This window comes from Podarcis tiliguerta, assembly GCF_965153285.1.
Source record: "Podarcis tiliguerta genome assembly, chromosome: 9".
NCBI lineage: Eukaryota > Metazoa > Chordata > Lepidosauria > Squamata > Lacertidae > Podarcis > Podarcis tiliguerta.
Window position 1 is genome coordinate 58,287,385 of NC_139542.1, and position 14,584 is coordinate 58,301,968.

At 44.2% G+C, this 14,584-nt stretch overlaps 2 protein-coding genes across 8 annotated transcripts in view; both read right to left on the minus strand.

The window, feature by feature from the left end:
* Nucleotides 1–14,535, minus strand: part of NFXL1 (nuclear transcription factor, X-box binding like 1) — an 82,722-nt gene extending 68,187 nt beyond the window's left edge. For 2 of the 6 annotated variants that reach the window (XM_083458111.1, XM_083458106.1), the window contains exons 1-5: nucleotides 14,443–14,520; nucleotides 14,109–14,151; nucleotides 7,998–8,164; nucleotides 3,936–4,013; nucleotides 3,033–3,175 (exon numbers count right to left, since the gene is read on the minus strand). In XM_083458111.1, the coding sequence (XP_083314237.1) occupies nucleotides 3,033–3,148 (116 nt within the window). In that variant the 5' untranslated portion in view covers nucleotides 3,149–3,175; nucleotides 3,936–4,013; nucleotides 7,998–8,164; nucleotides 14,109–14,151; nucleotides 14,443–14,520. Of the gene's footprint in view, nucleotides 1–3,032; nucleotides 3,176–3,935; nucleotides 4,014–4,545; nucleotides 4,797–7,997; nucleotides 8,782–14,108; nucleotides 14,152–14,442 lie in introns of those variants that run through there. The other 4 variants (XM_083458107.1, XM_083458108.1, XM_083458110.1 and 1 more) reach the window with 4 other exon arrangements.
* LOC310685618 (uncharacterized protein) overlaps nucleotides 1–14,584 on the minus strand; it is an 850,221-nt gene that overhangs the window by 286,004 nt on the left and 549,633 nt on the right. The window lies entirely within an intron of this gene.

The window sequence follows — 14,584 nt, forward strand, 5'->3', positions numbered from 1 at the left end:
AGGTTTGATCTTCTTGCAGTCCATGGGACTCTCCAGAGTCTCCTCCAGCACCATAATTCAATAGTAAAGACATTTATTGTTAAACTCTGATGAGTTCCACTATAGTAACCAGCAATAATGGCTGAAGCAAATGGGCAAGGCAGAACCCTGTAAATACAAATGCTATTCCTTCCTCAAGAATGGTTTGCTCCTTCTGTAGGCAGGTGTCATGTATATGGTTCTCCCAAAGGTCTGTTTTAACCTATGGCAAATTACCCGTATTTTTCGCACTATAAGACGCACCGGACCACAAGACGCACCTAGTTTTTGGAGGAGGAAAACAAGAAAAAAAATATTCTGAATCTCAGAAGCCAGAACAGCAAGAGGGATTGCTGCACAGTGAAAGCAGTAATCCCTCTTGCTGTTCTGGCTTCTGGGATAGCTGCGCAGCCTGCATTCGCTCCATAAGATGCACACACATTTCCCCTTACTTTTTAGGAAGGAAAAAGTGAGTCTTATAGAGCAAAAAATACGGTATACTGTATTGTACTCTATAAAGCAGCAGTCGACAGCATTTATCCCTCCGTCCTGCAGATGGCAGCAAGGTCTCAGCTGTTTTTAACAACTAGTGCTCTGCACTGGAATAAAAATTAAAAACACCTTTCATCTACATAGCTATGCGAAAAAGCGAAGGTCATTTGTTTACGGAAAGCTATACGCTTTGCAGGTCTATCCAAATCCATTAAAATCAACCAAAATTTGCCATTTACTTCGATGGGATGGAAACGGTATTGTTTTCAAAGGAATTTCCAATCTACATAATTGGATGTAGGGAGATGTTTATGGTGGGGTCAGTGCTCCTCGTGCATGGAAGTTTTTTTGCAGCATTCACACAATGCGGCTATCTAAATGCCAGCACATATTCGTGCCCCCCCCCCCCCCAGTTTAACCCAGACTTTCCATTTCTGGAGGAAATCCAATTACAAAAGCCTGACGGCAACAACCCATTTATGATATCTCGGCACGCCATTTGCAACAGGGTGCTTCTAGGCAATCCTTCTCAGTGTTGGATTGCGGAAGGGACTTAGCTCAGTAACAGAACACCTGATTGCATGCAGTAGGTCGCAGTGTGGTGTAGTGGTTAGAGCATCGGACTAAGACCTGGAAAGCCAGGGTTCAAATCCCCAGTCTGCCATAAAGCTCACTGAGTGACATTGGGCCAGTCACTGCTTCTCAGCCTAACCTACCTCACAAGCTTGTTGTGGGGATAAAATGGGGAGGAGTTTAGGGATTTAAAAAAATAGCTTTATAAACGGTGTGTCTTCCTTTCTCAATCTGACCCTTTTACAAGGTTTTGTATGTACTGAGGTATTTTATACATTGTGACTTGCAGTTATTTTTATCGATCATAGTTTAGTAATTATTTATTGTCATTGCTAAGAGTGAATTTCTGCTCAATTGTTATTTGCTGATGTTTAGAGAGTTAAATTTATTGTGTACTGCTATATTCTCATAGATTGTTTCTTTACTTGATTTAAGTCGTTCCATTAAGTCGTTCCATAGTATGTTGTATTATGACTTTTTGTATTGGATCAGATTATTGTAAGGTGTGTGTTGCATATTTTGTTGCTGTAAACTGCGTTATGCATAGTAATACAGAAAGGCGGTATACAAATTAAAAGTGAAAGGGGGGGGAATGAAACCTATGTACTGCCACCTTGAGCTCCTTGGGGTAGGATATAAATAAAATAAGTAAGCAAACAAACAAGCAGGTTCAGCCCCCAAATAAACCTGGGGGAGACCTTGGCCTGGAATCCTGGAAAGCCTCTGCTAGGTAAAGGTAAAGGGACCCCTGACCATTAGGTCTAGTCATGGCTGACTCTGGGGTTGCGGCGCTCATCTCGCTTTATTGGCCGAGGGAGCCGGCGTACAGCTTCCGGGTCATGTGGCCAGCATGACTAAGCCTCTTCTGGCGAACCAGAGCAGCGCACGGAAACGCCATTTACCTTCCCACCAGAGCGGTACCTATTTATCTACTTGCACTTTGATGTGCTAGGTTGGCAGGAGCAGGGACCGAGCAACGGGAGCTCACCCCGTCACGGGGATTCAAACCCCCGACCTTCCGATCGGCAAGCCCTAGGCTCTGTGATTTAACCCACAGCGCCACCCATATCCCTAAAACCTCTGCTAGTAAGGTAAAAAAGGTAAAGGACCCCTGAATGTATAAGTCCAGTCAAATACGACTGTGGGGTTGTGGTGCTCATCTCGCATTCAGGCTGAGGGAGCCGGCGTTTGTCCACAGACAACTTTCCGGGTCATGTGGCCAGCATGACAAAACTGCTTCTGGAGCAACGGGACACTGTGACGGAAACCAGAGCACACGGAAATGCCGTTTACCTTCCTGCCACAGGGGTACCAGTTTATCTACTCGCACTGGCATGTTTTGAACTGCTACGTAGGTTGGCAGGAGCAGGAACCGAGCAACAGGAGCTCACCCCATCGCGGTGATTCGAACCGCCAACCTTCTCATCAGCAAGTCAAAGAGGCTCAGTGGTTTAGACCACAGCGCCACCTGCTTCCAGTCTGCCAATGGGTATACATCTGAGGAAGATGTACTGACTCTGTATAAGGCAGTTTCCCAAGTTCTTTGTTGTGTCGACAAGACAAGTCACAAAACTAAAGAGCGTTTTCAGCAATCATACAGCCACAATTAAAGGATGTTCGCTATATAAGGTGGCATGGCATGGCCTAGCCAAATAAAAAACAAAGTTCAGCTGACGTTAAACCGTTATAAGCCCTCCTAATTTCCAATTGCTGGATTGTGCCCCATGTAAGAAAGGCTGCAATCCTAAACACACTAGGAAGTATATTTAACTGAACGTAATGGGACTTAGTGGCTAAATATGTTTTGGATTGCATTGCTTATAGGTAAGTACACATTTAACTAAATTGCGACAGTAAAATGTGATAGCAAGATTACCGAAGGCAGATCATTCACATGCAGATCCTCCATGAAAAAATTAAAAACCGGTCAACTGGTTCACACTACTCACCTGCTTTCACCATTTTCCACTCCTTTTGTACTTTCGTTTTCGCCCTGGATAGGCAAGCTGTGAACATCTGAATGTGAGTGATGGGTTTTGATCGCCTCTTTGGTCTTTGTGGTCATAATGGAAAGGTATTATCTGGGAGAGGACTGCAAAATGGATTGAAATTCAGACATTAAAACAAAGCTTGATTTCAATCTGCATAGGTATGATCCAGAGAAAAGAAACCATGTCTCATTGATTTCAAACACCCTCCCCTTAAAACCAATGGGATTTAAAAGGCTGTATCATGACTGGTTTTATTAGAGTGAATAACAGAAAAATAATCAGAAAATAGAAACAAAAGGGACTTATGCGTATGATCCAGCCAAATCTAAGCACACATAAATCCTATTGATTGCTATAGTTTAGTGAAATACATGCTTAACTCTCCCTCAACCCCTGAAATCAGGGGGATGTAGACAATTAGGAGTAACACCCTTAATAGGGATTAAGCCCCATGTTGCAAACTGTGCTTATGTTTACTTGGATCAAACCAATTTGATCACTGATCTGGTTTCTCTACAACTAATCATTATGCATCTTGAAAAGAAAACAGCAATTTCTCACAGTATAGGCATAGTGATTGCTTCACAATGATCAACAGCCTCAGAGAGGGCTTTTTGTTGTTTTGTTTTTTTGCACGATATATTGCAAAATAAACGCACATTGTTTCTTATTTTGTAATGCATAGTTTGCGCGTGTTCCTTCCAGGAAGTTGCCAACTTCAGCAAAACGGCATTTCAATATTGCCCACTCCTTAAATTCCATGTAGCATTCCCAGGCAAACTTACATCTACTAATAACCCACCACCACTTTCATTTGTGACTTTTAAACAAAACTGAGCAATGTAAATAACACATACCAACCTCATTCTATTCATTCCATGTGCTGCAGTAAATCCTGAACGGTAATGAAATTCTTCGCTTTCTAAGGAAAGTGTATATCTAGAACAAAACGAAGAGGAGGGGAAGGAGGGAATAAATTAACTCTAATGAAGAGGATGCCAGCAATACAGTTGCAATAAGATGGTATTACAATGCCTGCGTGTGCTCACCTTGGAAACGTAATCTGCTCTTCTGTGTAATGAAGGCAATCCCTTAAATCGCCTCACTCTAGCAGCCATCGCCATAATGAAAATCCAAAATGAAGCTGGGAACAAATTACCCTTTTGAAGTGCAGTACGTACTTTCAAAATATGCAATGTACCGTATTTTTTCGTGTAGAAGATGCCCCCATGTATAAGACGCCCCCTATTTTGGGGGACTCCAAATTAAGAAAACACCCCTCAGCACGACCCGTGTATAAGACGAGCCCCAATTTTAAACCTAATTTTTTGGTTTAAAAAAACCACTAGTCGTATACATGGAAAAATACGGTAAGTAGCAACATTCCAAGGGCAGAACACAAACACCTAGTAAAACATATTTGACACCATTATTGATTGAGATTTTGAGCTAGAAAAAAACCGATAAACACCTTTATTTATAGCTGTCACTCACCACACCACCCCCAGGCACTCTGTATGTCTAGCAGCTGTGTCAGGCAGAAATTCAACAAGTTCAGGTGTTTTCCCATCAGGAGTAGGAAAGAAAACTCCACCTGCAGATTTCTGTATGCCATACAATTTTCAGGGACACAGAGGATTTTAACCAGTGCTACTCCAACTTGGAGCAGACCCACTGAAATTAATTACCATTTCATTAATTGTCCATTAGTTTCATTGGGTCTACTCTAAGCAGGATTAGCACTGGCTACTATCATATCATTAGAGTTAATGATATGATAGCCATGTTCAAATATATAAAAGGATGTCACATAGAGGGAGAAAGGTTGTTTTCTGCTGCTCCAGAGAAGCGGACACAGAGCAATGGATCCAAACTACAAGAAAGAAGATTCCACCTAAACATTAGGAAGAACTTCCTGACAGTAAGAGCTGTTCGACAGTGGAATTTGCTGCCAAGGGGTGTGATGGAGTCTCCTTCTTTGGAGGTCTTTAAGCAGAGGCTTAACAACCATATGTCAGGAGTGCTCTGATGGTGTTTCCTGCTTGGCAGGGGGTTGGACTCGATGGCCCTTGTGGTCTCTTCCAACTCTATGATTCTATTATTCTATGATTCTACAAACCATAGTGTCCCTTAAGAAAATGATAACAACCTAGCATCAGCTTAGGAATATTAATAATATGAATATCACGCATGGGCACTGTGAAAGACTAAGGTTCTTGGGACGGTCTCAAGTGACAGCTATCATCTATCTCTGGGTATCATATCAGCTCCAATTTGTGCTTCACCCCATAATGGTCAATAAGGGCACAGAACAGTAAGGATACAAAATAGGACTTTCCCCACTTGGTTCTGTTGGATATTCTCTCATCATTTGTTCCAGAAACAGAGAAGAAGTTTCAAAAAGAAGCAGAAGGCTGATTGTTTAGTCTGTGCAAGGACATTTTCTGTGGGAACTGTTCTTTGGACATGCATGACAGGAAGTACTGCTAACAATGGTTCTGTGTAACTTGCTGTAACTTGTTGTGAGTCTCTTGCTTGCGTCTTACGGTGAGAGAAGCAGAAAGACTCTTGGACTTTGTTGGGCTCTAAGCCTGCCTTGACCATGGCAGTGGTGAATGTCTGTATATATTTGCTACCAATATGCTATTATGTCCATCAAGTAAATCCCTACACTTGACTGAATCTTTAAGGCTTCCATGAATGTTTATTGCCTACTGTATATACCTTCAACCCTGAAGATGCTTCCAAGGAAGGAGATATGTTGAGATGTAACTCTACTGAGTATGGATACTGGCACAAACACTCAGAGAAAGTGATGCCAGACCCAATCCCTCTAAATCATCCATCAGAGGTTGATGGCTTGACCCAACAGGTTTAACCACCCTTTGGGACACTCTATCCAGGAAACAGAGGTCAGCTCATACCTTGTTTAGCTTCCACCAGCAGCTAAAGACTTATTCTCTAAGGTATCTGTAAGTTAGTGCTGCTTTATATTATGTTTTCCTATCATTGCTATTTGGCTTTTTAAAAACAAGATATCATCACCCTTGAGTTCTCTTGGAACAGAGCTGGACTCAGAAACTTTATAGGGCTGGCGGACTGGCTGGTTGGGCTCCCATGCCTGCTTGCTTGCTTACTGTGATGCTACCTCAGCTCCTGGCAACCAACACCCCCTGGCCAGCCCCAGCGGCATCGTTTGCCTGAGGAGCTTGTAGCTAGGGCTGCTGCAACAAACAGCTGTGCAAGCCTTTGGGGGGAAGAGACGTGAAAGGGCATCAGAGATGGGAAGGGAAGAGGGACAAAAGCCAGTGTTGCCCACAGCACCCCTGACCATCATTCAAGGCACCCCAGGGTGCCATGGCACTTTGCTTGAAAACCACTGCTGTACATCTTTCTTTTGAAGCACCTGACTCAATGTAAGTTTGGGGTACTTATCCCTTTGGATGTGACTCCTACTTGGAGTCACAGTAGTAGCCTCTGAAAAGCCAATTCTTTGTAGTTTACTCTCATATTGCCTCTGTAATGAATGAGTCTCCAATTCACATGTGAATTCACTGAGCACATCATTCTTTCCCACAGCAGCAGCACCTGGTAGAGCATATGCGTGCATACACAAACACATGTATCAGCCGTAGTGGGGAAGGAAATGTGGTGATCAGTGGCACTCCTCACAGGAGTGTGAGCTATGAGCGTCAGTGTTTGTGTTACTCTGAATATAACATCCACATGCCTTTGGCAGAGGCGTCCAGGACAAGAGGAAAATAAAACTTCCAGGATTAGTCAACATCTCTGCAAAAAAAATTAAAACTAAATGCTCCTCCACCCGCCATGCACACATCATGAAGCTTGTTATCTTGGATGAACTGGAGACGGATAGCAGCAGCAGATTTTTATTTTTATTTAAAGCTATCTTTAATCTCTTCTTACATCTCGCTTAGTCAGGTCTTTTCTAATTCCTCTAAATCTCATTAAGGCTGCCACCATTCAGAAGCTTCTAGGCATTTGCGAGAAGGCAGAACTCCAAATTGTTCTGTGCTCCTGGACAGATCCTAAATGTTTTGACGTTTGACTTAGAACAATTCCTAAAGGTATTGAAGGGGTGTAATTGTAGTAAGCGCCTTCATTCCACACACTCCTTACGCCTGTTAATTAAATGTCTATGTGTACAACCAAAAATACACCATCATTCTTCTTTTAAATATTCTTTTATCGATTTTCATCTCGTATAGCCCAACAAATACATCTCAATATAAAGTACTCCAAAAGAGAGGGGGGGGGAATGGAGCAGGAGGAATGGGGTGAGAGTGCTGGATGCTAGAGAACAGCTGGATAATATCTGGGAGTGCTGAGCTTTGCAGTAGGGAGTGGCTGAGTGGATAGAAAAAGACCTCCCAGCCCTAATGTCCCAACAGAGGAGGAATTGCTACCTCAACCAGGCCCTGCTCCCTATTAGTGTGATCTCCCTAGCAACCAGGGAAGCATAGAATCCTAGAACCATAGAGTTGGGAAGGACCACAAGGACCATCTAGTCCAGGGTTTCCCAAACTTAGATCTCCAGCTGTTTTCAGACTACAATGCCCACCATCCCTGACCACTGGTCCTGCTAGCTATGGATGATGGGAGTTGTAGTCCAAAAACAGCTGGAGACCCAAATCTGGGAAACCCTGATCTAGTCCTACTCCCTGCAATCTGGGCTCGTATTGGATAATGAGCTGGTTGGACAGATTCTACCCTAGTTGACAAGAGCGCCAGCACAAATAGTACCAACCTACCTGCAGGTAGGTTGTCAGGTCCCATCACTCAGTACACAAACTGCACAAATTTCAGCCACCCTCCTAAGTATTCTCCCTCCCTGAGGCTAGCGGCCAGCATGACACATTCATCCTGATGTACTGGGAAATACAGTAAATGTGAAGTTTTTACCTTAAAGCTGAATTGGCTTGCTCTTGGCTTTCTTCCAGCTGAGTTGAGCAGCAGCAACAGCAGGAGAGGGCTTTTGACTTCCTGCTCTGCTAGGGGCTCCCCGCAGTGGTTTGCTATAGCATCCAGTAAGATGCGAGAGCATCTTCTGTTTCTCTCTCTGACAGCATCTGGAACAAGGAACTGTCAATACAGGCAAAAGTGCCTGTGTTTTTAAAAAGCTACTTGACAGAACAATGGGCTGCTGCTGCTGCGAGGGAAGGAAAACAATCCTCCCTTGTTACAATCACATTAAAATCAAGCATTCTGTTTTATTGGTTTGCCAACACAGCTGCCTCAGTTTATAGACACAAGAATATTCACGTACTGCATCTGTAGCTCAGTCCTGAGCCAATACCAGCAACTGAAATTCTCCATATGGCTGGGCCCTCCCAGATCCCTTTTACAAGTGGTCATCTTAATTCTCATTCACTATGTACACGCACTCTAGAACGAAGGCCACACTTAAGCCCATTGATTTTGCTAGGTTTGAACCTCTTTGCTTTTAAAATTACACAATTTATGCCTCTGAAACAATGTCTTGTGTTAAAACTAGTGTAGAATATTGACTTGGAGCAAAATGCGTGGCTATGTTTTCTGCCTCTGTCACAACTGGAACTCAAATGCAAGGTGGAAATTAAGGACGCAACGGGACTTGTTTGTGAGTAGACATTTACAGGCTTGTATTGTAAAACACAGAAGGGACACGGGTGGCGCCGTGGGTTAAACCCCAGAGCCTAGGACTTGCCGATCAGAAGGTTGGCGGTTCCGCGATGGGGTGAGCTCCCGTTGCTCGGTCCCTGCTCCTGCCAACCTAGCAGTTCAAAAGCATGTCAAAGTGCAAGTAGGTAAATAGGTACCGCTCCAGCGGGAAGGTAAACGGTGTTTCCGTGTGCTGCTCTGGTTCGCTAGAAGCGGCTTAGTCATGCTGGCCACATGACCCGGAAGCTGTACGCCGGCTCCCTCAGCTAATAAAGCGAGATGAGCGCCGCAACCCCAGAGTCAGCCACGACTGGACCGAATGGTCAGGGGTCCCTTTACCTTTACTGTAAAACACATGCATAGCCTTTTTCCATGCCTCTGCTGCCTTCCTATTTGCTGCTTATGACGCCTGCAGCCCTGTTCACTATAGCAGGTGCAAGAGGGAGCAGATGAAGGACTTGATTGCTTTGCCTTCCATTTAACCAGGAGTTTGAATTGGAGCCTGGCAACTCTGGCTTAAGGCTCGTGAAATGGAAGTGTTGCGGAATCAGGCAGCAAATTGGCAGACAATTATACACTTGAAGGTGGCTTTGTCTGGATTGTTAAAACTTAGCAAAGCTTGGGGAAATGACTTTTGCTATTTCATAACTATTCTCAAACCAGAAAAACAAGTTGTGAGTTTCTGGTGGATAGACGGAGGTAAACAATATAAAATTCATGGTGATTACAAGACATTTGGAAGCAACATAAGTCATGCAACATTTACTTTCAGTGCAATCCTAATTATATCTATTGGAGGAGTAAGTTCCGTTGAATTCAGTGGGGCTTACTCCCAGGTAAAGCAGGATTAGGGTTGTAGTATTAATTCCCAGTCAATTTCTTTAGGGAGAGGAAGCATCAATCATATGGATTTCACACCCTTGCATAGAAGCTGAGTTACTTATGCAGTCAATTACTGGAGATGCTGCAACCATGTAGCTTTCGGCTGTTTATCTGAGTAAATTGCAGATTATTTCTCTACTCATGCTACCCTCTTAACCAGGTGTTCTCTCGCATATTATCTTTATTTGCCTAAATCAGTAGTTGCATAAAAATTCTGACATTACAAACCACTTAAAAATTTAATAAAGCAATTCTCACTCCACTTCTCAAAATACAGTATCAACTTAAAAAGTACTGTGTTGTTCCTGGAAACATTAGTTTGACTGGTGCTCCTACTGCTACATTTGGTTCTGAGAACAGAACTCTACATTTGTTATCCTCCTAGGTACTATTAATCAGTGCTTCTTTTATAAAAAAAAATGTTTAGGGGTACTCTCATTTTCCTAAGGTAAAGGTAAAGGTACCCCTGCCCGTACGGGCCAGTCTTGACAGACTCTAGGGTTGTGCGCCCATCTCACTCAAGAGGCCGGGGGCCAGCGCTGTCCGAAGACACTTCCGGGTCACGTGGCCAGCGTGACATCGCTGCTCTGGCGAGCCAGAGCCGCACACGGAAACGCTGTTTACCTTCCCGCTGGTAAGCGGTCCCTATTTATCTACTTGCACCCTGGGGTGCTTTCGAACTGCTAGGTTGGCAGGCGCTGGGACCGAACAGTGGGAGCGCACCCCACCGCGGGGATTCGAACCGCCGACCTTTCGATCGGCAAGCCCTAGGCACTGAGGCTTTAACCCACAGCGCCACCCGCGTCCCCTCATTTTCCTACTCATATTGAAATACTGCCCCTCAATGAGGCCAAACTTAGATTCACAAAATGTTTAGGGGCATGCGTACCTGTGTATGTCCCCAGAAAAAAAAAAAAAAGCACTATTAATGCTTCGAGGGGGTATTTGGGTAGTAGGGTATGCTTCCAATTGAATGACTCCCACTATATAGTTTTAAAATGGGTTAGGGGCTAGTAGCCATCAAGCATTGTGTAGCATAACAGAAGGGAATATTATTTACATCTTTCGACTGCCAGGACCAGGAATACTACTCTGAGCTGGTGTAGGATGCACTTCAACATATCATTCATTATATTTGACAACTTAGAACTATAATAATTATTGTTTCATATTCACTGCCTGCCTTGGTTATCATAGAGCTACATATTTTCCTAGTAAGGAGATGGACAGTGTGGTGTAGTGGTTAAGAGCGGTAGACTCGTAATCTGAGGAACCGGGTTCGCTTCCCCGCTCCTCCACATGCAGCTGCTGGGTGACCTTGGGCCAGTCACACTTCTCTGAAGTCTCTCAGCCCCACTCACCTCACAGAGTATTTGTTGTGGGGGAGGAAGGGAAAGGAGAATGTTAGCCGCTTTGAGACTCCTTCGGGTAGTGATAAAGCGGGATATCAAATCCAAACTCTTCTTCTTCTTCTTCTCCTACATTTATAGGTAAATATGTCAATCGTTGCAACAAGTCAGGTTTCACTTATGGGTCTATGCTTAAAACAACCAACTACACAAAACTGTAATAGCCATTTTAAGAGTTACTGAGGCCCAAGGAAGTAGCCTTCAAAACAAACCTCCAAAACCAGAAACAAGACCACGATCCCAAAACCAATTACAGATGATCAACTAGTTTTAGAATTATAAAAGACGCTGGTGTCTACTACTCTACTCCCCAATGGCAGCATAGTTCAAAATAAACAACAGTCCTAATAATATGCCCTTTTTTGCTCCTGGACCCCAGAATCTTGTTCAATAATACTCAATATGTATGAAGTATGTAGTATTTGCTGAGCCTTCATTGTTGAATTAGGTCTCTACTTAGCAGTTAGCAATACATGGGACTTAACTCCATTGAATTCCACAGGACTTATGGTACTTCGAAACAGACATGGATGTGGTTGTACTGTTAACTGATAACGGATAAAACAAAGTTATACTGTATAAGGTTCTGGACAGAGGCCCCCCTTGGTGGTTTGCAAATCAAATGAAGTTTAAGTCTGCTCTGTAGTTAAAAAGGCACATTGTAAAGTTAACTCGGGACGCGGGTGGCGCTGTGGGTAAAACCTCAGCGCCTAGGACTTGCCGATCGTCAGGTCGGCGGTTCGAATCCCCGCAGTGGGGTGAGCTCCCGTTGCTCGGTCCCAGCGCCTGCCAACCTAGCAGTTCGAAAGCACTCTCGGGTGCAAGTAGATAAATAGGGACCGCTTACTAGTGGGAAGGTAAACTGCGTTTCTGTGTGCTGCGCTGGCTCGCCAGATGCAGCTTGTCACGCTGGCCATGTGACCCGGAAGTGTCTTCAGACAGCGCTGGCCCCTGGCCTCTTAAGCGAGATGGGCGCGCAACCCCAGAGTCGGACATGACTGGCCCGTACGGGCAGGGGTAGCTTTACCTTTACCTAAAGTTAACTCACTGTACCAGACTAACAATAATAAATACTATAATGTAAGTACCATTAGCATGTATGACACCTGACAGTGGGCAATAGGATACATCTCTGCCTCAACAAGTTTATGGTCTAATTTATTATTGGGAAAATTAAAAGGAGAGGAATCAGTAAATATAAAAGGAATACACAGTTTCAGTTAACTAGTTTATGCTACCGTTGTCTCTACACACACACAATACAATGGTGCCTCGCAAGACGAAAAGAATCCGTTCCGCGGGTCTTTTCGTCTTGCGGTTTTTTCGTCTTGTGAAGCAAGCCCATTGACGGATTAGCACTATTAGCGCTATTGGCACTTTAAGGGCTAAAAACAGCTTTTTAAGGCTTGGGGGATTAGCGGTTTTGCTGCTAAAATGCTTTTAGCAGCTTAGCGCTTCAGGAAAAGGGGTTTTGGAGCGGGGGAAAATTCAAATTTTTTCGTCATTTTTCGTCTTGCGAAGCAAGCCCATAGGGAAATTCGTCTTGCGAAGCGCCTCTGCAAACGGAAAACCCTTTCGTCTTGCGGGTTTTCCGTCTTGCGAGGCATTCGTCTTGCGGGGCACCACTGTATTAACACAATCCGATATCCAAAATGGCAATATCCAAAACCAGCAGAGAAACATTTCAGCCTTTGAGGTAGGCACTTTAAACGAAGACTGCAACATGAAACCACAAATTACTGTTGCTCAAGAGTTTCAGTGCTATCACTTTTGGACTGAAGGGCGTCTTGCGCTACATCTGTTAACTGGCCTACTTAAAGTCGGTTATCAACTGACAACAGGTTTCTGTGAATGGCCACAGTTAATAGTATAATCATCACCTAATGCACTTTCTGTATTTCACTTCATTCTGACCTGATCACAATTCGCCTCCACTACATATTCATGCTTCTGATTAATTAGTCTGTATTTTGTACCATAATAAATGTGTTGCCCTTTAAGGTGCCAAAAGCCTCTCCCCAGCCACAATAAATTAATATTGCTATTCCTCTGGAAATCCTACATGTTAAAAGCTTAAAGGTGCACGCAGATGCAACTTACAGAAATTTGCTGACTTTTTTTTTTTTACTGACCTTTGTGCCTTTAAGAACAGTTGGAACTTAGGTGGTAACACTTCTCTCTTGGGTTGTGAAAAGCCCTCTCCTCAATCTGTTTACAATCCTGTTTAGTTAGAATGGATTCATTGCTTCCAGCACAAATTAACCACCTGTTTGTACTCAGAACAAAGTAAGGATGCTCAGGGATCATGGCTCCTTTTCACTTTCTGAAGGCAGACTTAAGACAGCATTGATACTAATCCCTGCTGGTGGCAGAGAGGCTTAAAGTGGTGTTTGCTTACTGGATTACTAACACAAGTGGAAAGCCTCTATTGACAGTGCAACCCTGTATACACAACAGTATATTTTTATTAAGTTAAACTGAGTTTACTCCCTTCGTAAAGGGTTCAGGATTCCAGCAGCCTCAGCAGTCCTTCCCACACTGCTGACATTTACACACAGAACAAACCTGCCTGTGTGTGTTTAAGCGTAGTTGGAGTGGCCTGACTACGGAGTAATAAGGTAAAGGGACCCCTGACCATTAGATCCAGTCGTGGCCGACTCTGGGATTGCGGCGCTCATCTCACTTTATTGGCCGAGGGAGCCGGCGTACAGCTTCCGGGTCATGTGGCCAGCATGACTAAGCCGCTTCCGGCAAACCAGAGCAGCGCATGGAAACACCGTTTACCTTCCCGCCAGAGCGGTACCTTATTATCTACTTGCACTTTGACGTGCTTTCAAACTGCTAGGTTGGCAGGAGCAGGGACCGAGCAACGGGAGCTCACCCCGTAGTGGGGATTCAAACCACCAACCTTCTGATCGGCAAGTCCTAGGCTCTGTGGTTTAACCCACAGCGCCACCCGCGTCCCACACGGAGTAATAGTCAGGGCTTTTCCCCCCAGGTGGGCGCCACTGCCATTCTAAGAGAACAAGGGAGGTGTTCGTGGTGAGCACTTCTTTCCCTAGAAAAATAGCAGAATACAAACGGTATGGTTGTGGTGTGGATGCATCTTCTCAATTGCTCTTGAGCTAGAACATTAAGAGAAAGTAATTCAGATTAGTAAACAAGAATAGTATTATTTATTAAATTTGTATACTGCCCTTTGGCCAATGATTGCCGGGGCTGTTCACAACAGAAAGACACAAAATGAGAATACAAAGTACATAATAAAACAAAAACGAACCATTAACCGCCCCCCTGACACAAACGCATTTGAGTGTGTTAATCAGCCTGGTTGAAGAGAAAGGTTTATCCTCCATGACTCTGGAGAAACTGGTTTTGGGTAGAGGCTCGGATGCCTCAGCCTTGAAGAACTTTACCCCCTCCGAATGATGTAAGTGGGTAATGGAAATGAGGCGAGGCTCAGATCACTTCTGCAAGGAGCTTCGCCATACCAGGAACGCGGGCTAGCGCGGAGTTCCCTCGCCGGACAACTCGCCATTGTTGCGTCACAATGGACCG